Here is a 24920-nt window from a genome sequence, read left to right as displayed (position 1 = left end):
TATTCAACCCATCCAATAATATTGTATTTAAATGCACAGACTAAATATTTATAAACGTTAATTAAAGTGCAGAAGATAATAGGTTATTTTCTAATTCTATTCAATCCAATAACTTCCTGATGATAGCAGAGGTATCCAGAGGTACTGAGGTGGTTTTCAGGGAGAGCTCTGATACCAATCTAAAAGCAGTTATGCAGCCAGAGAATGTCTCAATAACCATTGTATTTCCTTTTGTGTTTGCAGCATCCTCACAGTAAAGTAGAGCACAGTAAGACAGGAGCTGCAGAGTAAAAGACAATGACCTTAGCAGTAAGACATTGACCCCAGCAGCCAGGTGCTTGGTGACTGTGAATAAAATACAGTAAATCCCCTGTTGATAGCAAGAACAAGTTCACCTATTGCTATTGCCAAAGCAGACAGAGATGAGGACTACATACTCTAAAATCCATTATAAAAGAGCTGTGCACTATCATATATTTCAAAAACTACTCATGTCCAATAGGAGACAGTCACCTTGCACTACTCTAATGAGCTCTAAAGCTGATGAAGCATGACTAGCAACGAGTTAACAGTTCTGGGGAGAGAAATGCAGAGTGGCTAATTGGCCTCGGGATGCAGAAAGTTTCACATCTAGGCTACTGGTGACAATCCCCTTGTCAGCCATCACGCGATTTCCACGGCAGATATCCGTGCTCTGCATGACCATCCTTTACCATGTGTGCATTTTTCTGTGGAAGTTTGAAAACGCATGGAAATGCCAAAATGCACAGGGGCGAAACACGGGCAATGCATTGGCCTTTCAGCACTTTTTGCCTTGAGTCAAGAACCATACTTAAATTCAGCTTTTAAGATGACTCAGTACTTAAAGTCAAGGAAAGTGGAGCACTCTACTTGTAGTCATTCCTTCTACATGTTTGCTGATGTTCAGATGTCTTTCACCTTTGAGTTTTGAAATACAATGAAGGCAACAGCCTATCTAGAGCTCGGGAAAGACAGCAAACAGCCTAAAAGGACAAAGTCTTGTCTATTGAGGAGACATACCACAGCCAGCTTCCTCCAGAAAATAATAAACTGGAGGATTTTTGTGCAGAAACTCCTGGCAACAAGTAGGTCACTCTCATGACTCAGACCAGAGCTAGCTCATATCATCTTGACTGATGAGAGGCAGTCCCTCCACAGACTCTCCCTATGGTCTCCTTAGTTAAAAGCAACTTACCTTAGGCAGAGTTGAAACTGAGAAATGGACCACTTGGAGAATGAGACCTACAGTTTACAGATTATCCTGTTCAGTAGAGTAATATCTGCTTTTAAAACCAGTAAGTGCTGTTCCAATATTTAAGCATCCTTGGACTGAATCCCAGGCTGTTAAAGATGGAGACTGTCTTGGAGGAAAAGCTATTGACCTTTGGGAGTTCATGCTTAGATCATAATTTTCATAATCAAAATTTTAAAAATAACTGTAATGGGAAATAGAGGATAGTGCTAGAATCTTATGCTGTTCTCTCTTAATATTCGGTGGTTCCCTTGAGCACTTGCAGATTGATGGCACATCATACCACGTGTCTCTGTCTTATTCAAAGGCAACTTGGCCCACATAAGAAAAACAAACATACTCGATTTCCACGTGTCTATTACTAGTCTGCTGCAAAATCCAAAGCTTTTCCACTGTAGCAGAAGCATGCCTTTGTTGTCAGCCAGTGCAGAGATGAAATACTTTTAAAAGCTTTCAAGTTTTCCCTCAGGACTTGCACACATCACTTGCACATCGCTTGCACATCACATTATGTGCTGTACTTGGCTGTGACCTCAAAGGCCCCTCTCTCTTTGATTTTCCTGGATTCTCATTTATTTTTCCATACAAACAGCATGAGCTACAGTTAAACTGTGCAATATACCATGAGTGATTGGATATTAGAAAGAACAATAGTCCTTACAGAGTAATGCGCTATAGTTTACAAATTACAAAAAAAATGCCATTTACTCCGTCCTGTTCATGTCTAGAACTTTCATTCACAGAGGATTAAAATAATTCTCCAAGATTCTGTCAGAGGTGCCCTTGGGAATAATAAGCCTAAATTTTGGCAATTTCCTCAGTACAATGTATTTGTTTGAAAAAAACTTAATGCGATCTGTTGGGTTTTTTGAGTGTGTGTTTAATCAAATATTTCAACAGTCTTTCTTCTGAAGGAAAAATCTATGCCAGTAGATTAGAGAAATCAATCAGCATTAGAGGTGGATAAAATGTTTTGCATGAAAACATTAATTTTTTTTTAGGGAAAATCAGATTTAGCCACTCAACAATAGTTTGCAACGAGATGTAAATATTGTATTGTTACTCAGAAAAAAATCCAACAAATTTTAAATGGCTTTATTTTTTTTTCTACAACAACGGTCAAAAGATTTTATTTTTGCTCTGAACTGGGCAGTTTTCTTCCCTTAAAATGTTAACTAACAAAAGCATTCATTTGGTGCCAATAAAAAAATCTGCAGTAAAAATTAACTCATAACTGTGAATTCATCCCAGAACTTACAAAAAACTCTGGGGATGTGAAAAATAATTTTGATATTTATGTTTTCTGCCTCCAGTGCATACATTAACAATTTAGTCTTCATAATGATTTTATTATAGAGCTGTATTAGCCTAAATTATTGAGTGGAGTCTCACATCTCACCATTAAAGTTTTGGAGCCCTGTTACTCTAGGAAGGTCTCAGTGTCCCAGAACACGTTTTTTGGCATGCTGCCTACCCAAGATGGATGAACAAACTGTGCTCTACTGCAGCACTACTGAAAATAACCACATTTTTCTTGGCTAAGATTAAATAATAATTGAAAGAACGGTATTTTTACAGGACATTTTCCAAATTTTCTGCATAATTTTGCCTGTCTTGCATCGGCCAGCTTACAAAATAGCACCAAGACTTCAATTAAATGGGAGAGAATTCATCCAGTTAGGGAGTCACATCCCTTTCCTCTTCATTTTAGCACAAATAGAAAGAAAAGAGGCGATTTGAAGAGAAGTTAGAAATAGTGACACTTTGCTTTGGAAATATTCTTAAGTAGTAAAAGCTTACTAGAAAAACTAGTTGGGTAGTCTCCATGAAGAAAGACAAAAAACCAAATAAACTACTCAGTATCTTGCCCTGTTATTGTCTGAGTTCTCCCATCTTGCTGCTTGTGGTAGCCCTGATAAAGACACTAACAGTACATTGAGCAATGTTATTTTGCAAAGTTCCCTTTGAGATACACTTTTTTTCCTGAATTGTCCTTAATACACAAATGAAAAAAGATTGCTTTCTGAACCAGCATGAAAAAGAACAAGAGAATAGCAAAAAAGCTATGACGACAGCAAGGCTAATTGGGGCACAAACTGATGTTATTGCTAGATCCAAAGACAATTAATCATCTCCCAGGTCTGGTTCTGTTACACATCTCATACAGATTGCTCACGTATTCAGGCTTTGATAAACATTGTCACAAAAATCACGCAGAATTAAACATCACAAACTTAGGAACAAGCCCTCCCTCACATTGTTCGGGCCAATGAGAATGTGGGAGTCAACTTTTCAGCAAGAGAAAGACATGCACGAGTCAGAGAGGTGCATATTAGGTGCTATATTTAGTGCATTTTAAAAGGTAACTGTTGACCCAAGAACACAGACATTGAGGAATAGTGCTGTTTAAAATCCTTGCTTATGCGCACAACTTTTCAGTAAATCCCTAAAAGTGCATCCGCTGCGGTCAAAGATTTTCCTGTAACGCTCCCAGGCAGTTCTTGAAAGCAGGTGGGTCGCTGACATTCTTGCAATTATTAATTTCCTTCATTTGTGAATTCCCTTTTGGATACAATTTAAAGCACAGAAACAGCACATAGAATAGTAGTGGTATGAAAATGAGCAATTTCACATACGGGGCTGTTTTACTGCACTTGTTTTCAGCAGGGTCCTTCCTAAGCAGAAATGGTTTATTAGCCACAGGACTTGTAAGGAAAGAGAGAGAGATTTGTCTGTTCATTGTGGATGAGTGTACTTGCCAATATTGCCATGTTGGTCAGACCAAGCGTTTGACGTGTAATTTAGAAAAACAGATGTTTTATCTGGGAAGTTGTCCAGATATTAAAAAAAAATTAAAAATCATGAGGAACTCAGCAGTGGCCTCTCTTGTCAGCAGCAGTAGCCTCAAAAGTACTGAAGAAACACTGAGTATACAGCTGGATTTGTAAGTCACAGCAAGGGGAGCAGAGACATTGCTTGATTACCTTTGTGAGTGACATACACTGCAGTGATGAACTAATTGGTGATCGCCAGTTAAATGGACTGAACAAAGATGTAAGCTCTGGACATGTTAATATGGCCATTATTTTTTCATCAATCTTCTTTTCTCATTCTGTTCTTTTCAAAAAAAAAAAACCAAGAGAGACATCTTTCCTTCCCACCAGCTGCACGAGCAACACCAGCGGAGACAAACAGCATAAAGCTTTACAGGAAGGCAAACGTATGAGGAATCTTTGAGATTTTACTACAGTATTTCATGTAAAACTGAACTAATAAAGACTCTTCCTCATAGATCAGGTCCAAATTGAAAGGGGCTTTAATCCACACAAAAGATTTCATAAGGCTCTATCAATAGTCTGAGGACTATTAAGCATGTAAGAAGGTACCTTCAAATTTATCTTTTACACACTCTTCAATCACTGCTCAGTCTTGCCTCTTCTCTTAATGCCCTGTCCAATTTGTACTGTAAACGCCTTAGAGGATGTTCTGACAAAACGCTATTATCTGTCTGAAATACTTCTTGGACATCTTCTCCTTATCTTCAAGAGCCAGGGCCAGGCTGCCCCTGGGACATGGGAGTTCTAAGCAGGCTCCTCTGGCACCCTGGGGTGACCCAGAACCAAACCCACCGGCACTGTGAGCTGCTCTCCCATGGACCCAGCCCACGTGCCCCGCCAGCTGGGTCAGGGGATCCCACATTCAGCAGCTCCACCATAGGCAGGACCAGAGCCACAGCACTGTGAAATATGTGACAGCTGTGCTGCCAGATGTGAGTCTTACTCTAAAGCCACCAGGCTTGCTCTGCTTGAAAGCCTTTACAGGATGAGTTAGCCATCACGGAGCCAGGGGCTGAGTAAATGTAAAATAACAAGTTCTCATTTAACTCAATTTTATACACTGATATCGTATTCCTGCAGTGGTTTAAAAAGTGTGCGTTCCAGCACAAAGGAAATGAAACAGCAATGGCATTGCGCTGTCACTGGTGATTTCAAAGTTAGATACACCACGCCTGGAAAAATACAGTTTCCTTGTGCCGCAGCTCTTCAGCAGGTCAGTTAATCAGGTGATGCAAATCGGAGTAGCTCTGTCTGGAACCTCAGCAATAACGCAAGATGTTGCTCTCCTGATTGCTTTTTGCTGAGCCTACGTGCTTTGCAAAGCCACTACAGTCAGTTGATAATGATGCATGAAATGGAAAATCCTTCTTGAGCACACACCAAAGCACTGCGGATGCGCAAAGCCATCGCAACGGTGCTGTGCTCTTCGACGGTTCTTGCTCCCCGTGTGCCCACACTAACATGTTTGGGCTTTCACTGGTTTTAAATAGATGTGACTCCACCTCTTGTAATGCATTTACTCCTGATTAACACAGCCTTAGATACGACTGGGGCCAGACGTACAGCAGTATTCAGGTCAGGCACAGAAAAAAGAAGAGAACGTTGTGGGACTAAAGATGAAAATCTCTAGTGGTGTCACTCCGCTGATCCAAATCAGCAGAGAATTTGGCCTAGTTACTTTCCTCATTGACGTGTCTACCCTCTGAGGCAAGGGTAGCTGGGTATTTTGAGAATAAAATCACTCTGGGGACATATGTGCCACTATCACACATCAGCAGTAGTTCTTTCAGCCTTATAAAACTTGCTGGAAATTGTTTGGAGAATTTTCAAAGTAAGTTTTCAATACTTTTCTATTTATCTCCATAGTCACAGTGCTACTCAAAGGTTAGCTGAAATAGCTGCAGGCAGCGGAGGAATCACGGAGAGATCACATGAAACACAGCCTGGTTTCTGGAAAAAAGGGATATTCAGCTCCTCCTCTATACCATTACTCTGTACCATTTTGACCACTTTTGAGACATTAAATACTGGAAATAGCTTAGAAAGTGTTTAGCTCGACATCTATGTCTCTATATCATAAGGACTACTATATAATGCAAGTGCCTTAGATCCGTCCTAACTAGAAAATTAAGCTACATTGTGCCAAAACTGTCATTAGAATGTAAGCACTGCACATAGCCATACTCCTAACATCCTTCCAGGGTTCACCCCATGTTGGAAACTAAAGATTAAACATACTGCCTCATGCACATTACATCATTAACTTTGTATTACATATCAAAATATTTTATTTTTTTTTAAATTGGTAGCAGTGAGATAAGATGCGATGTTGTACTGGTACATGGGAATCAGATAATCCTGAATTTAGTTTGGTTTAAACAGTTGTGAAACTATAACCTTAGCTGGCAACGACATTTAAGGACCTGAGTTGTTACAGGCAAATTTTTGCTTCCTTACTAAACAGGGAAAGAAACTGGAGACCAGTTCCCAGATTTATCACTCAAATGTAATGAAAGCAACACAACATATTTTTGTTGAAGTACAGACCAACCATTCAGAGTTGCCCATTACAGCAGTACAGGTTTTATTCAACATCTGTTGGCAAGTGGAGGGGCTTATTTCTTCAGTTTTATTCTGTGTCTTGACTCAGAGAGAATCTGGAGAGACTCAAGACTCATTTCCTTACTGGTTCTACTTGTTCTTTTTCCAAAACAGGGCAATGTTTGTTTGTTTTATCTAAATTAATTTATAAATTTCTTCAGTCTTGATTGTTTGTACAATATTTCAACTTATGCTCAGTAGGCATTTGTTTGTTTATTCATATATTCTCTCAGTGAAGTTCTGTGGCCTAATTTGAACATCTTGGCCAAAACTTTTAACATACTAGTTACTTCATTTGCTCTTAATTCCACTCAACAATCACATCTGGAGCTTTCTGTAATTATGTGACTCCCTGGGGAGATGCTCTACAAAGTTCCACCAACATTTTTGAGTTCTTTACCAAATTTAAGCAGAGGTTTGATATATATTTTTCTAAAAATATCTTTATTATAATCTCTTTTTAATTGCTTTTATTTAAGTGGAATGGTAGATGTTTCTGACACAATGTTTTAACTTCATATTCCAGGTTTTCAGATTTTAAAATATGCATAGTTACTGCTCTCTGGGAGGAGAAAATCACTCCCAGAACGGAGAGAGCATTCTGACTCCACACTGCATGGTACACCACGTTCCAGTTCATCTTTTTGGAATAGCCTCAGTTATAAATAATAAGATGTCTGTTTGTTTTGGGGAAAAAGTGCAAAATAAACTTTAAAAGAACGTTTTAAAATTATGGTTTTTCATGTTCATTTTGGAGTTTTCTCATTTTACTTCTTCTCATCACACAGGATGTCTATGAAGACACAAAACCCTCAACCAACATGAAGTTTCCTTACCTGTGTACCAGCTGCTTGCGGCTTACACAAATAGCAGTTTCATAGTCATGAGTGACACACACTTTATGTGGGCTGCACTTCACCTTCAAACACGGATCTTTGGATGGATCGAGGGCTATAAAAAACCAAACATATTAAAGAAGAAAGTGAGAACATACAAAGTTATCTCTTGGCTGACAGATGACAACTGGTTAGAACGAACAGCCCCACATCTGAGCAAATAAATACTTTGCCACTTTACAGTACGTGTCGTGTTTTCAGACTGCAAGTTAAGTAGAGATGTTTAAGTAGAAACATAGGTGGAGACCTTAAAGATTCTGATTATTGAACAGTGATCTGAGTCTAACTTGGCATTCATATTAACATTAGACATGATATTTTGGGAACAATTCTGGCATAATAATCTATATAATTTTGTTTGTTTCACAGAAAGGTTATGGTGGAATAAACTACTCTCACAAGTAACAAAATCACTATTATTTTAGAAGCTATTTAATAACTGACATTGTAGAGTGGTAATAAATTTAATTTCACAGATTTAGTATAGCAGATATATTATTTTGTAGAAATTACTTTTAATTTTCATGGATAAGCATCTCTTGTACCTAAAACGTTTGAGTAGCAGAGCAGTAATAACAATAAAATAATCCCGGGCTTTCATACAACTTTCATCACCAGCAGTGCTGTCAGAAGCAGGATTAGGGAGCATGATGAGTTGCTATCTCAGAGCAAACATGCCCAAACTGTTGTCCCTGCTGATGCTCCCCAAGGAAAATTCTACCTCCACAGTCAGTCCTTACACTCTCTATTCTCGTTCCAACACCACCCAATCTTCTCCCTCTCAGTGGTAGCATCCCTACTTTGGTGTGAGGTTTTGGTATCCCAAGGAGCAATCACTGCTGCTTTCTCCTCTTCTTCAGTAGCCTAACAAGAGCCTAACAGGATCTGAGGACAGACAGGGACACATAGCCCAGAAACGTACCTTCGGTCCTTCAGCCAGCCCCAGGACAAATAATAAAATAGACAATCTTTATCTCAACAATTCTTAAGTTGCTGGAGAAAAGGGCATGGCAGCAGTAAAGGGGACTTCTCACCCCCTAATGTGATGGATGATTTGAGGTATTACAGCTAATCAGGACACTGGAAAACTTGCAAAAGTGGCACACAATCCTGCACTGGAAAGTGCAGGGTATTAGTGTTTACCCTCAGGTACCCTCTCTACAGTTTTAATCAGGAAAGATCCCATGAACCTTCCTCCTGCACATATCTGTTCACCAATCCTCGTTAAAATCGGCCCCTCTATGAAGCGTACTGCAAGGCAGCAGACTTGAGGGAGTGAATAATGCTGCACCCTACAATGATGGAAACGGGCTTAAAGCACTGCAGTCAGAAAGTAATCACTAAAAATGGCATTTAGCCAAGACACAAAGATTAACACAAGTGTGCACATGCACATCCACACCCTGCTCTGCTTATCGGTAAGGGTCCTCGGGGACTGAAATGGCACAGTCGGACACCGCCAATATTCCAAGAGGAGGCTCCTGCAAAGGTCTCCATTTAGCTTGCGATGAACTGTTTTCCCCAAATACAACAAACACTCAGAAAGAAGCAATGAGAGCTTCAGGAGTGGCTTCACTTTTTTTTCTATACTTAAAAACATCTCCTAACACTAAATGAAGAAATCAGCACACGGCATATTACACTAGGTTTTACTAGAACTGCATATACCTTTCCCCTTTTCTCAAATAAATGAAGATATTAAGGCACTGGAGCAGCCTCCCGGTTCCTACAGAAGCTCAACGGAGGCAGGCAGTACTCGTTGTCCTGCCAGTGTGCAAGCCTGCCTGCTCCTGCCAAGTTTCTATAGACTGCTTCCTGACGTGAGTGGTGAGCTGGTAATCTCCAAAACAAAGTTAGAGGAGCCATAGAGTGTTATGGTGGATACCACTCCAACTGAGCACTGACCCACCCGGGAAAATCTCTTACAAATACTTTTCTGCAATCAAGTCCCATTCGAAAGGCTATCTATCTAAATTCATTCTCTTACAAAAGGATGCTCCTAAAGATCAGCAACAAGACATATCTGCCAGGATGAATTACTAATATTCAAAAAATGGTCATATGAATGTTTCTGAAGAAGGGAAGTCACAGCCATACAGAGAAACTTCACCTTTGTTTAGGAAGTGATTTTTAGATGAGCTTTTTTTGGACATTATTTTGCCATTGATCTGACCTTCTGTTCCTCTTCAGTGTGTCCTCAAATGCCATTTTACCTCTCCCTTTTCTCCCCACATAATGGGACACTTGGAAATGGGCAACTCTTAGTTTCATTTTTGGGACTGCATAAAGCTGTTATTGCACATTATGATAACTGAGTCTCCCACTTTCACTGAACGATGACAAACTTTTAAAGGATATTATTTGAAGTAGAAGAAGTTTCAGCTTTCTGTGTACTACTTTTCTTTATATGACAGCAAATGTACTTCCAACAAGCAGAGGATTCTTCTGTTTTCCTGCAGAGCTGAAGTGCCGCAGCTGTTCTGTGTTGGTTTAAACAGCCACAGCTACAAGCTCTTATCACATTAAAACCCATTACACATTTGTGATGGGCAATTGAGCTTCACTAGTGCATATGTATTTAGTGGAATGCCTTTGGTGCAAGACGCTGGGAAATCGTAAAAGCAAAAGCCTTAAAAGCTTTTTCTTTTAAAGCCATTAAAACTGATAGAAAAGGTGAAGTGATCAAGGAAGGAGAAAAGACCATCTGTTTCCTGCACCATAAACAACACGGGTTCGACATCCAATCAGTTGCCATTAGGAAAATACATAGGCAGTGTTTGAGGGGCCAGGGTCTGTGCCCCTGAGATGATGGAAGGCTGGAAAGGCTCTTGGGGGTGTTTTGCTGTTGCCTTTTGGTGTCTTTCCAAAGTCAGACTAACTGGCACATGAGAAGCAGCCCATCCTCTGCTCTTCACGTTCCCAGCACATGGCAGGTGAGACACACATTCATAATCCTCTTTCTTTGCTCTCACTGGAGACCGAATTAAAGACTGAGGCAGGTATGTCACAGGGATCGAAACGGCAAGCCACAAGTTCCTTACCTATCTGTCTACCTAGATATTCTTAAACTGCAAAACAGAATGACATATCCTCCTTCTACAAAGCCTTTAATACATAAACACCACTTGGAGCGTGAAGGGTCACCAGATCACAGGTTCAGTAGGCTGAACATCCGCACAAAAAAAATTAATGACCAGAACTTTTGCTGGCTTGCAGCTGGCCTTGCTCTTTTACCGGAGCACGTGCACCTTGTCTGCTTTTGCTGGTGACACATCCTTGATGCAAAATGCTGCATCAACAGAAACCATTTTGCAAATTGGCTAGGAGCCCAGGGCTAATAGCTGCCAACATTGCTGGGCTGCTGGAGAGCACTCTCTGGCCTTGTGCTCACAGTTTTCTATCTCCCAGAGCCTGCCTAAGTGGGGATGTGGGTTGAGTCTTGAAAGTCAATACTAGTTTGGCATAAATAAGAGAAGGAAGATTTAGGCCCACATGGTCTATGTGACATCATGCACAGTTTCAATAATTAGTATTTTTTCATAGCAAAATTTATTCTAATTGAAGAATTACATCCACTTCAGGAACTTCTTACGTCTTCTAAGGCAAAAAATGCATGCACTGCTGAAGTATGTATGTTCTGAAATAGTGTCACACAATATATTATTGTTAAAAGAAACACAACTTCGAAATATTTTGTAATTAAAAATTTCCCTATCCAAAAAAAAAAAATAAAAATTTTTGAACGATCATCAGTTTGAAGCGTAGGAATGGGAAAAGATGTGGTTGGAAATCCCAGTCACTATTTCCTTCTAAATCAGCTCTCAACTTCTCTCTATCTCAGTGTCCTCCTTCTAAAATTTGAAAAGAATAATATTGTTGGCAATTATAATAAATTAAGCTTTTCCCTACCTGTGTGTTGGAGGAATTACTCCATTTATGGTGGAAAAGCTCATGAAGATCTTTAAATGGAACACACTACAGAAGCATCATTTATTTTTCATTACAAACAGCCCTTACATACAGCTCAGCACAGTAGAAGGAAGTTTATTTTTTTGACCACAAACAAAACTGTGGGCTTTGTCAGGAGACAGCAAGAAACCTCACAATCTGGATTAATATTTCTTGAGATTTTTTTCCACTTATGCAGAACGCGTGATCCATACGAATATAAAAGGTCAAAATAGGGATTTATATGTCTGCAAAGTTCCTCAACATGTTAAATAAGTTTGGAAGGTTGTTCTACTGCTAAGCCACACAAGCCCTAAGGAAAGCTCGTAATAAGAGACAATTTCTGAAATATGCTAATCAAAGATCATGCTTTGTTAATCAGATTTCTACATGACTAGGAGCAGATGCTCATCATCTGCAGAAGAAAAGACCCTTGGGAATAAGATGAAACATAACAACCATATTTGTCATCACAGTTCTCTTTGTCCTAAAGCAATGAGTATGAGATCTTTGAAAATGAAGAGCCAAAAGTACAAATAAACAGATGAAAGTGGGAAGAGGAGTGAGAAAAAAAATAGTTTTTTATTATAAAGATGTTATTTTATCAGCTTGAAAGGAAAACTACAGCCATCTCTATTCTAAGTTAAAGAGTCTGCACACAGTTACTCAGGTCTGTCAGCACCATAATAACAAAAATACCTTAAACCTGGCTGTAATATGTGAACATTTTTCCATTTTTCTTTAGACTGAGACTAAAGGTGAAGTTGATAATGGTCAGTTAATCTGGCCTGACATTGGCTGAGGATTGGTCCAAATTTTTTAGAGGGGATATGTGTCCAGCCAGTATTGGAATTAAAGGTTTCACATGAACATAAATCCTTTGCTGAAAACCCACTTCAGTCACCCAGCCTATTTTTTTGCGAGTCCAGGCTCCATAGTTTCCTGTCCTGAGCTTTTCTCATGTTGTTCAATCCCTGCACACTTGGTCTCCAAGGGAAGTATCCATCCCAGATGTCTGCTGGCTAAAATACAGGGAAATATAGTACTGCACATCTCTCAGTATAAACATTTTCAGAAGTTTTTTATCCTGGGAAAATTTAGAATGTCTGGATTTTTATCCTGGCTCAAGTGTCTCACTCTTCCTCACTTAACACCTGGATGTTTCTGCCGCTGATGTTTGTTTTGTGGTTCGCTATCCTGGTACCCTGAGCTCTGAAGTCTCTTCCTGTCTGGCAGAGCACAAGTGAAGAAGTGTTTAAATAGGCTAAAGTTTCTGCTTCATTGACCACGGCATTTTTGTAGGAAAATTGTACTTTATAGGTCAGCTGATTGCACTGCAAAGGGGAAAGGCTTCCATATGTATGGAGCGATCCAAAAGCTGCGATAGGCCCATTTATACGAAATAAAGGTGCAGAATCAGAATTCCTATCGTTAAGAGACAAAAGACTTGAATTCCTTTTTTTTTGGTCAAGCTTTTATTATGCATAGCAACCTGAGTTCCCTCTTAAAACTATACATCTTCTGTGGTTATCTCACAGAGATACCAGAATAATTGATAAACAATAAACACCAGGGATTGCATCAGACCATTAACAACCTCCTAACGGTATGCTGACAACTCTTCCAATACCAAAAGGATTGCAAACACCAGTTGCATCCCAAATCCCTTTCCGTCCCAGCTCCACAACAGACCAGAGAACACACTTAGGAACTGTACACACTTTCCTGTCCCCTCCCTGTACCGCTCACCAGAGGCTGCCAGTTCGCAATTTAAATAAATCAGTGTTGGACAAAAACCCAACAATAGTGTTTGAGATACTTTTTTATTTAATTTCATCTTTTTCTATATCACCACTATAAAAGAAGACCTATGACTTGGAGGAAACTGCTTAGTTCAGACAATGGCAGTACAGGGAGAAGTTGCTCTATGAGACTGTAGCTCTATACGCTGCAGCTGTGGGTCACTGTGTTAATCCTAACAGAATAAATTTATTTTTCACACATTTGACTTTAAAAGGGCGATAACAAATAAATACTCTCAATGTCTTGCAGCAGTGGATGTGTAATCCTGCAGAAACTGTACAACTAGTTCACAGCAAGATTTATGAGCTTGATTTTGGTTTTATGACCATTCGTTGGGGGAAGAGAGTAATTTCAAACTCGTAGCTGTTTAGTGGAGCTGAAGCAAACTACACAATCAAAAAGAAATGGCATTATGTAAATATTGGGTTTTTTTGTTTTCAAAATTGCCTGACAATAAGTACTATGATCACTCAATGACAAAAATACTTCTGCATAATGTCAAGAGCAGTTGCTTTTATGCAATCCTCTTGGAATTGTTTTGACTATATGAGAAAAGAAGAACATCTGTTGAGAAAGGTATGATGAACTGGAAAATAGGACCTGCTGTCTTCGAAGCAGAGATTCTAGTGCATATTTTAAGACCAGAGAGATTGATAATAAAACAAAGCCACTCAATTAAATGACTCATTACATTATAGGTGTGCATTTCAATATTATTACATATTACTTGATTCCAGCAATACTCCACAAGCTAGCACCAGCAGGAAAGCCCAGCTCCCGGCTGTAGAAGCCAGCAGTTAGGGCACACACGCAAGGCAGGGGTGGAAGGCTGACTCCTCACCTGGCTTCCTCACTACTCAGCATGAAGCTCAAATGCCAGCTCATGTCCTACTTCAGATCTAAGATGCAACATTTTGACTGAGCATCTTATCTCCACTCACAGCACGGTGACAGCCAAAGAGAAAGTGTGATCAAGGCAGCTAAGTAGTGACTTGGAGGAATTTTACTACATCATAGAAACAGAATTGTTTGAGTTGGAAGGGACCTTCAAGATCATCTAGTTCCAATCCCCCGCCATGGGCAGGGACATCTTCCACTAGATCAGGTTGCTCAAAGCCTCATGCAGCCTGGTCTTGAACACTTCCAGGGATGGGGCAGCCACAACTTCTCTGGGCAACCTGCTCCAGTGCCTCAGCACCCTCTGAGGGAAGGATTTCTTCCTTATGTCTAATCTAAATCTCCCCTCTTTCAGTTTAAATCCATTGCCCCTTGTCCTATCACTACCCACCCTTGTAAAAAGGGTTTTACTGTAAAAACTCTCCATTTTTCTTGTAGGTCCCCTTTATACTTCCATGAAAACTGTCGTACAGCAAACGTGTAAGAAGCCATGCAGTCAGCTTAAACATGTCTTAATAAAAATCTCTACAACCTTTGCCCTTGATTTTTGCTAGGAAAAAGGCATGTTTTCAACACATAATGGCTAACACATGATGGCTAAAACCAGTTTGGTGTTATGTTTCTGTTGTTTGAAGTAAACCACAGACTTCCCCCCCAAATCAGAGCTTCTACTCAGCTTTGAAATAGAAGATGAATTTATGCTTTTTTACGTTAAAGTGAACATGGCCATACATACTGACTTAAAGAGCACTCAGGTGAACGTTACTCTGCTTCTTTGTGGAAACACAATGGTTTCCAACGCTCTACAGGTTAACTCCAGTCAATCCATGGGCTGAGGTCAGACTGACCGCGGAGCTTAATCCAAGTGCAACGGGACCACCCCAGCCCCTTGTATGAACAAGACACCCAAGTACGCCTGTGATGGGCTTCCAGGCTTTTATAGCCATTCAGAAGGTTTCTGCCTATACCCTTTCCCCAGATTTTCTTATTTTACAGGTTGGTAATGGCCACATTGAGTGGCTAGGACTATGCTGTTTATTGGAGCCGAGTGTAACGTTCCTTCTCAGAGCTGGCATTGTTAATAATTCTGGGGTTTAAAAATGTTATTTAATAACAGATTACCCCCCTCCCATATCAATTGCAAATAATTACCAATGTTTTTTACTTGGCTTTTGCAAATCTTGGCATAAATCATTCTGCTTCATTAGGGAGAAAACTGGTGTTAGCCCTCCCCCAAGTCTAGGGGAGAACATGTCTTCGATTAACAAGCTCAGACATCCAAGTCTCTCTTTCTCTCACACATGCTCTCTCTCTGCATAATGACTCAGAGCAATTTGCATACAGAAATCAATTCAGCTGAAAATTAATTACCGTAGGCTTGAATGTTTCAAACATGTATGTGAATTATTTTCAGTAAATGGAATTTCTCAAGGCAGTCAAACAGCAACATCTCAAACTGTCAGCGTTTATTCCATCACTGCATAGTATTTTTGCATAGTTTTGTTTTGGAGCACCCTAACATTCGAGTGGTTGAAGATATTGGTATAGTGCGTTAATACAGTTGGTATTAAACATCTGGTTTAATTTTTACAGGCACTTTCAAAAATAATTTGTTATAACTGACATATAATTGCTTTTGACATTGCTGAGAGCCATCCAAGGCAAAAGATGCTTCAAAGGACTCTACAGATTTCCTTTCCAAAGCAAACGATAAGAATCCAAGTATTTAAATGAATTTCCTTGACAAATATAGAGAGATCTGATGCAGTGAAAATAAGTGAAGAAAAAGAAATGATAGGACTTTTAAGTTAGGAAGTATGCTTCCACTGGTGGATGTGATCATCAGTCACAACCTTCAATGTAGTATTCGGGGGGCAACTAGTAAAGAGACATGGACAAGATCAAACTCAATTTTCTAAAGAGTCATGAAGGACAAGCTCCTGGTTTGACTTCTGACAATGAATTGTTATAATTTATATCTCAATACACTGAAAATGTATCTCAAATATTTCTCTACGCTGCAAAAAACAAGCTGTCGAACACAGCTACGTACTCGCTTTGTTTTTCAGCTAGCACCAGGTGCACCTTCCACAAACAACTCTCCTGCCTGCAAGGCAAAGGTTCAACCAAGACGCAAGTCCAGAGCACTCATGTCAGTTCAATAAGGTATGATCTGGCATCAGTGACATCATCCTTCTCTAAATTCCAAGCACTCCTTCTATGTGATAATTTGTGCTCGTACGTGTCGTACCTGAGGGTGTGTTTCTGCTTATCCTGGTAAGCTGAAGGCAAAACAGACCTAAAAAACACTCAGACAGAAGGATGTTCTGATCAGATGTTCCATTCAATTATTAATCCGAGGAAGTAGCCAGGGTACAGAAATAACCCCATTCTCCAGGACTCACAAGGCTTTGGCACATGTTTAATGACAGTGGTGCTACACTTTCTGTCTTAGAGCCCCACAACCCCAGGGGTGATGCAGCTTCAAGCTTCCTGGGATGGAAGTAGAGAGCTTCAAAACATGGCTCTAATCTTTAGTTGGTGGAACGTGAGAAAACAAGGAAACCTCTGTTTCTGCCTTGCAGGGAGGACACAGTTCTGCAGTACCTGTCTCAGCAGATGCTCGGCGCAGGCGCAGAGCTAAACCCACAGCTGCCTCCTTCTCTCAGCCTCAGCTCTCCGCTTGCTTTCCAAAGGTGGCCTGCAACGAGCAGCCAAGTGTCTCCAACCCCAGGCTCCTCACTCCAGATGTTCTCCACGCTACCAGCTTTTCCTGGCTCTGCCAAGACAGGCATGGCCCCTTCCGCAGGGAGCTACTGCTGGTTCCACCCTGCCCCAGGGTGCCTCTGACCCAGCCATACCTCTTCTGGGATGAAATACGCTCCCTCAAACTTTCAAGTGCCATTTTCAATCAAATGAGAGTGAGGAAAAGAGAGACAAAGCCCTTGGATCTCCACACTGGTAAAACTGGCTAGCTCATAACATCTTGTGAAATGATTCGAAGTCGGATTTTGGTTTTGTAAAAAGTTGAGGCTGCATTTTCCACGTCCATGATAGAACTTGGGTCCTGCGATACCGTTTAATTTCCTTAAATCTCCAGATCCTAGTACCAGAACAAAACTTTGTTTTTCTCTCTGAAAGTCAGTAATATTTTATTCTCATTGCCACTGTGGAAATACTGAAAATATAAACTACAAAGATTTTAAAAACTCAAAACCACACAAAAGACTTGAAATAATTTTTCATATATTTTTGTATATATATAAAAGTATATTTAAGATAATTTTGAGATTTCTGAATGCTTGGACTTGACAATCCTCTGGTAATTTGGAAATGATGAATATAATTCTTCCTGTGAACTGACCTAGACTATTTCAGTCTCCTGTTACATGGGAGTGAATCATAATTTATTTAGTGAGATTTCATTTAATACAAATTATTTTACTCCAAGGCCAATGAAAACAAAACAGGTTATACCTTCTTCAGAAAATAATATTTTAAATTATTAAAACATAATTAAAGACACACTTTACCCATTTCAGAAGAATATTTTGATTTGCTTAGAGAGAAGTTGAATCATACGTCATTAAACACTTCTGAGGCTGCTCTAGTTTATACTTTAACTGAAGCAATAACATAATGGAAAAAAAATACTGCTATTTAATACAGATAGCTAGTTTGTGAGAAATTGAACTCTTTTCCAACTTTGAATAAGAACTATAATTAGGTGTAATACTGTGAACTATGAGTAGAAAAAAACACAAAATTTGAACAAATGTAAGTGGATAAAGAACTGTATTTTTCATAGAGAAAATTCTCTTACAAATCAAATTTTATTATTCTTCACTAGGTATTTTATGTCACGAAATCTCATTTGAAAACATGAATAACATATCTTTTAATGTATATATTTTAGGGGTAACGCAGAAGCAAAAGTGCATCACTGTTATTACTGGTTCCATCAGCAAATAGCAAAAAATGAGGACCAATCTGCCGTTTTTACAAATCAGTATTTCAGTATGCATAATTACAACTCTTTTCCAACACAGCATTGCAGACAGCTAGGCAAGCAATAGAAATTCTGGATAGGAATTCTCTGAAAGGCTGACGAGTTTGCTCTATTTGTCGACAGACTAAATGTCAATGTTGTTACAGCTACAGCAATTCCCAGCCAGGCACCCTGCGTATCTCTACATACTCGTATTTAAATGTTAAACTAGATAAGACATTCAGCCCTGGAATTGAGAAAACCTCTACTTTTTCTATTAGGTTCCTTTGCCTGTTTGCTAGGATAAGTGAAACAGAATTTTTCCCTAACAATTATCAGCTGTAAAATATAGGAGCTCATTTTATGCTGAACTAATAAGGTACAATATGGATAGCATTCTTTGAAACAGTATGCCACGGAAGAACTACCAACTTTACATTTTTTTCTTAGAAGGACTTAGAGGTGTTGTTTGATGAGAAGCTGTACGTGAGCCGGCACTGTGCGCTGGCAGCCTGGAAAGCCAACCGTATCCCGGGCTGCATCCAAAGCAGCGTGGGCAGCAGGTCGAGGGAGGGGATTCTGCCTCTCTGCTCTGCTCTTGTGAGCCCCCCCCTGCAGGACTTTCAGCTCTGGGGCCTCAAACAAAAAAAAGACATGGACCAATTGGAGCAGGTCCAGAGGAGGGTCACGAAGATGATCCTAGGGCTGGAGCACATCTCCTATGAAGACAGGCTGAGAGAGTTGGGGCTGTTCAGCCTGGAGAAGAGAAGGCTCCGGGGTGATCTTATTGCAGCCTTCAGTACCTAAAGGGGCCAACAAGAAAGCTGGAGAGGGGCTTTGGACAAGGGCGTGTAGAGATAGGACATGAGGCAACGGCTTTAAACTGAAAGAGGGGAGATTTCAATTAGACCTAAGGGAGAAATTCTTCCCTCTGAGGGTGGTGAAACACTGGAACAGGTTGCCTAGAGAGGTTGTGGATGCCCCATTCCTGGAAGTGTTCAAAGCCAGGTTGGATGAGGCTTTGAGCAACTTGGTGTAGCGGAAGGTGTCCGTGCCCATGGCAGGGGGACTGAAACTAGGTGATATTTGAGGTCCCTTCCAACCCAAACCATCCTATGATTCTATGATCATAGCACATGGGCAGTCAATGGGGCAAGAAGGAAAGGACATCGTTATGTTGCCTTCTTGTTCTGTCATTGCCTTTTTTTGACTCAGGATAAATGAGTCAGTCACTCTATGCCTCCCTCTCTTTCTCAGCATTTAAAATGGGGATAGCAATGCTTACCTGTCTAGAAATCACCCTGGGAGTCTTGGAAGGCATCACGGAACACAAGCAAAGGGCCTCTGTGCACGACTTGTAATGATTTCAAAACAGCTAAATTCTGCAGAACTAAAAGCTGTTTCATGTTCATTTATGGGAGTTTGATTGTCTCCATGGAAACATGGGCAAAACACTTTATTTTCTACATCAACAGAGGAAGATTTGTTTCCATATTACATTAGTTTTAGTGTGCATTGAGCAAAACAAACGCAAAAATAAAAGACCTTTCAAAGACTGATTTCATTATGAAAAGATAGCGGTTTTGGTCCTGTCACATGGAAGCAGATCCTGTCAACTCAACATCACAGAGGAAAATCTTGCACGATGGGCAGCATTCTGCAGAACACCTCTGGACTAGGGATGAAATAGAAAAATCACAGACTTGGAGGTTTACAGGTAAAGAGTTTATTGTCAAAAGGAACTACTAGAAATTTTAATGTAATAGGGATTTTAGCAATGAGACACAACCAAAAAAAGCCCTACAGAATAAGTGCTGCTGCCACTACACATGGCTTGTACATCATCTAGAAATCTGCACGATAGAAACACATCAGAAGTGTAAATTGACTGGGGGCTGGATTGACTAATAGATTGCTGCCTAATGTAATTTTCATTGCTTTTGAGAGGAATTACCTAAGCAGGAAAAGATGAAGCTCCTCTATGGATAATCAATTAGTCGTATAATTGATATCCAGAAGAGGCTTAAATGGGAAATAAATGAAAGGACAAACACCTGTCCTGGCTGGCTCTAAAGTATAGTAAATATAAATTCAGCACAGAGAATTCCTTCTTCTAGCACAAGCGTGCTAGAATATCCAATACCAGCGACTGAATATCCAATCAGTGAATATCCAATACCAGTCCTCACTCCACAGTGCAGGAGAGAATCTCTAATGCGAAACAAATAAAGATGAAAATTCATAAATTACAAAATCATTTTGTAAAAATTAACACCACTCTGCTGGAATTGACCAGCAATTGCCGGAATTGTGCCAAAAGCAGAAATTTTGTGACTGGGAATTTCTGAACAGCGTTACTGAGAAACTGGTGGCTTTTCTGCACAAAATGAAATGAAAGGGTAAAATAAGCAGCTAACCTCAGAAGTGGAAAAAGCAGATTGTCAAATGGGCTGGAAGAGAGAAAGTGGTTATAAGGAAGAGCATTAGCATCACAATTTAGAAGTGTCTAGTGGTATGATAGCAATGAAAAGATGAAGTTACAGGATGCGCACAGCCCTGCAGAATAACACACACAGAGAAAAAAAAAACAACACTGGGTTCTTTCTACAGATTTTTTTTCTTGCTACACTTTAGTTGCTACAGAAATGAGGAAACTGATGGTCAACTTTTAATTCACACAGCCTACAGTTCCTCTCTTGGTTTTGAGACCTCAAAACTAATTTTTAACAACAAAAGATCACTTTGACAGAACTGCTGCTAAATCAACACACTTCCAGTTGGCTTTTTATAGTTCTCTGGCAACTACATACCAGGCTAAAATTCTAGTCTCATTAATGCACTCCAGGGCATCTTGATAATGTCTTTTGATAAGGGATTGATAATAATTTTTTAACACACAAAACCAACATTTAGAAGGCTTTAAATGGATGCAAAGTTTAATTAAAATGATTTAGGTTTCTCAAAAAATTACACATTGATGAAGATATCATCTGACAGAGGAGAAATGCTATTTCTCTTGCCAATACTTAGCTAAAATAATCCTGAAGAAAGACCCTTCATGAAGAATTAAAGTTTGAACAGTTCCTTGTGGATACTTGAGTAACTGTCTGGAATAACTAAAATGTTGTTTTGTCCTTTTCCCACAGAGAAAGCGCCGAGGCTGCCTCAGGCAATACAACAGCAAATTCTGTAACTTTGCACTCAGCATGGTAGCTAAAATCCACTTCTACCACAGAGGAACAACTGTTCATAAGAGAATTGCTTGATTTCTGGAACACCTAGGCAAGAAATGCCTTAAAAAAGAGTAAGCTTTCCACGTTATGAAGTAACATTGAATTATTCAGGGTTCTTGGCGTACATGTTATTTTTTATAAGAACAAAGATAAAACATAGAGTTCTAATAAAAAGGAACCATGTGTATCAGTAATGCTGAATAATTCAAACACAAACAATGGAATTGGAAACTGGGTTTTACTCCCTTTCAGGGAATATATATCATATTTCCAACTTGTCTGATCTATCTCCAGACATACCTGGAGGCAGTGCCCCAAGTTTGAGATAAGAATAATGTGAAGAGCAAGAAACAGTGTTATGGTGGCTTGGGGACGGGAGATGGGAAAAAGGGAGGACACTGGCAGGAACTACCACTGTAATTCTAAATGAATTAACTTCATTCAGTAGATTTGAGAAGTGTTAAATGTTACCTGTAGCTGCTATTCCCGTCTAGACTTCACCATCCATGGTGGATATGGAAAACCCAGGAGGATTAGCAGCGGATCCCAGATTGGAGAGAATATCAAATAATGCCAGATGCTTTTCCAATTTCAAGCAAGATCCTTGTTGAAAACTGACAGTCAGAAGACACAAAGAGTATAACTGTGACCTTAGTATTAAGGTGGAAAAAAAATTTCTATTTATATAAATGTGCTATGATGTTAAGAGAACAGAAATTGTATTTCAGCATGATTTATCCATCCCACTGTTTCTTCTGAAGAACATATTTCTATTTGCTTTCAATCAGCAAATTGACATTTTAATAAGGGTGCACCACTACAAAGGGGTCTTCTCTAATGCAAGAAGAGGGTGGGGCAAGCCATATAGTAAGATGGACTGACAACGAGGGAGTATTTCTGTTCCTTTCTGGTTCCTCCTCCCTTCCCTGTGGGGTTTGCAATATCCCCTTCTGTTACTTGGGCTGACACTGAACTGGAAAACGAGTTTAGCTTGATTTTACACCATAGTCAAACATTAAAATCTGTTCAGAGAAAATGTAGTTGTCTGACATAATGACTGAATTTGCATTTATAATTTGGGCAAGATCATTTTTCCAGCTGATTTCATAGTACTCTGCAGGATAGAGTCGCTGCCAGAAAACCTAATTCAAAATTTTCATCCACTCTAAGTCATGTCAGAGCAAAGACTGTAGACAACTGAATATGCTGGGTGTGTGGGAGAGAAAAAACTAACAGAGAGCTTCATGTTCTGTGCTCTGACCCTTTTTCAATGCTTTGGATATTAAAGTAACTTTCTTTACTGAGATATAGAGGTGGGGAATAGCTGTACAAACTAGTAAGCCTAAGCAGCAGTAAAGTTATAGCCCAATTGATTGTACCACAAGTCTTGGAAAGAAACACTGTCACATCAGCTTCTACTGTCGCCACAGAGGCAGTCTCAGTGTTCAGTACTGTGAGTTCATTGACAATACAGTAAAAAAAGTAATTCTGTCCATTATAGTTGGGAGTCAGTATGTTATACATCACAATTGAGCCAGCAGTGTGCCCAGGTGGCCAAAAAGGCCAATGGGATACTGGCGTGTATCAAGAACAGTGTGACCAGCAGGAGCAGGGAAGTGATCCTGCCCCTGTACTCGGCACTGGTGAGGCCGCACCTGGAATATTGTGTCCAGTTTTGGGCCCCTCGCTTTAAGAGAGATATTGAGCTCCTGGAGCGAGTCCAAAGAAGGGCGACTAAACTGGTCAAGGGGCTGGAAAATAAAACTTATGAGGAGCGGCTGAGGGAGTTGGGGCTGTTTAGCCTGGAGAAGAGGAGGCTGAGGGGAGACCTGATTACGGCCTATAAATACTTGAGAAGGGATGGTGGGGAGGTGGGGGAAGGGCTCTTTACATTAGTGTTGGGTGATAGAACAAGAGGAAATGGGTATAAGCTTAGTCAGGGGAGATTCAGGTTGGATGTTAGGAAGTATTTCTTCTCTGAAAGGATTGTCAGCCACTGGAATAGGCTGCCCAGGGAGGTGGTTGAGTCCCCATCCCTGGATGTGTTTAAGAATAGGGTGGATGATCTACTTGAGGATATGGTTTAATGGGGATTAGGGATGGTTGGACTCGATGATCTCTAAGGTCTTTTCCAACCTAGAAATCTATGAATCTATGAATTTGGAAGCAGGGAGTCAACGTTTCAGTCCAGGGCATTTAATGTACCTACTTACATAAGCATTCCTTGCTCTTTCATACACCACACATACACATATAAAAAAAAGTTAAGACATTAAAAAAACATAATTAAAAGAAATATCAGTATTTTAATGCATTATTCCATGTGCACGTCTGGTATAAATGAGCTACAAGGACATATCACAAGAACTCAGACTGAACTACAGAAGCAGCCTTTGCACTAATGGGCAAGATCTAATGAGGGAATTCCTTTCTCTCTCACACAGTATCAATTTCATGCCCTATAGGTTTTTAAATGGCCCACAAATCTTCGTGATTTGTTTTTTTCTCTAAAGGAAGACTACCATATCAGGTCTTTTAATGCAAACTGAACAGTCAATAACAGTCAAGATATTTATTAGGCATAATAGGCTCCTTAAATATGGAAGAATCTATACAGGGCATGGCTATTAGTATGTGTGTAGCCTTTACTACTGGCTCTCAGTATTTGCTGAAGGTGGATGGTCATGCACTGACATCAATATATAGATAAATTTTTTTTTTAAGGGCTTGGCAAACACTTCAGAACAGTAGGTGTCAAAGTGCTAATGTCATTGTTTCAGAAGAAAGATCCTTTCTTCCCTCCTTTCAGTGGATTGTCTCAGTAGCTCCTCCTTGAAGTTTTCTATCAAGCTAATTAATTTAGCAGTTCTCTCAGGCGGCAGGATGATTCGAAACTCAGCATGTGCTGCTATTGGTAATTTATTAGTGTGTCTAAATCTCACATCGCTTAACCACATTTTCAGGTGGATTTCCGGATCAGTTGGTTTTATAATGAAACAGCACAAAGCCAAAAGGCCCTGGCTAGAAGGGCTTTACTGGCCCTTGTCATTTACTTGCAGCCTGAGAAAGCGAACAAATGAAGAGCAAGCTCAGCAAGCTCATGACTGCAAATACAGAAGAGTGATGTGCTTTTTTACTGGCAGTGGGCTGTCACGCTTTTGCAGTGAAACAAAATGATCAGATAGTCTCTCTTTTCTGTGAGCAACCTCAAATAAGTTTTTCATTGTGCTTAAAATCTCAGAGTGTTAGAGCTGGAGTGCTGATGCTGTTAAATGCCGTTTACCCACAACTTCCTCTGATGGCACTAACTGGCAGCCTTAAAAAAATGCCATAGAACTGTCTACATCCATGAAGAGCCACTACCTCCCTGGGAAGTACTAAGTGCCTGCACCGGAAAATGTGCAAATTTAAAAATGGCCATATTTGTACAGATACTTACCTTTT

General features: G+C 39.9%; 1 protein-coding gene across 1 annotated transcript in view; it reads right to left on the bottom strand.

Annotated features, from left to right (window-relative positions):
- SPOCK1 (SPARC (osteonectin), cwcv and kazal like domains proteoglycan 1) overlaps positions 1-24920 on the bottom strand; it is a 314902-nt gene that overhangs the window by 119210 nt on the left and 170772 nt on the right. The window contains exon 3 of the mRNA XM_086621457.1: positions 7548-7662. Within this exon, the coding sequence (XP_086477583.1) occupies positions 7548-7662 (115 nt within the window). The remainder of the gene's footprint in view (positions 1-7547; positions 7663-24920) is intronic.

This window comes from Tauraco erythrolophus, chromosome 16, assembly GCF_009769465.1.
Source record: "Tauraco erythrolophus isolate bTauEry1 chromosome 16, bTauEry1.pri, whole genome shotgun sequence".
Classification (NCBI taxonomy): domain Eukaryota; kingdom Metazoa; phylum Chordata; class Aves; order Musophagiformes; family Musophagidae; genus Tauraco; species Tauraco erythrolophus.
This window is presented reverse-complemented; position numbering and strand designations above follow the sequence as displayed.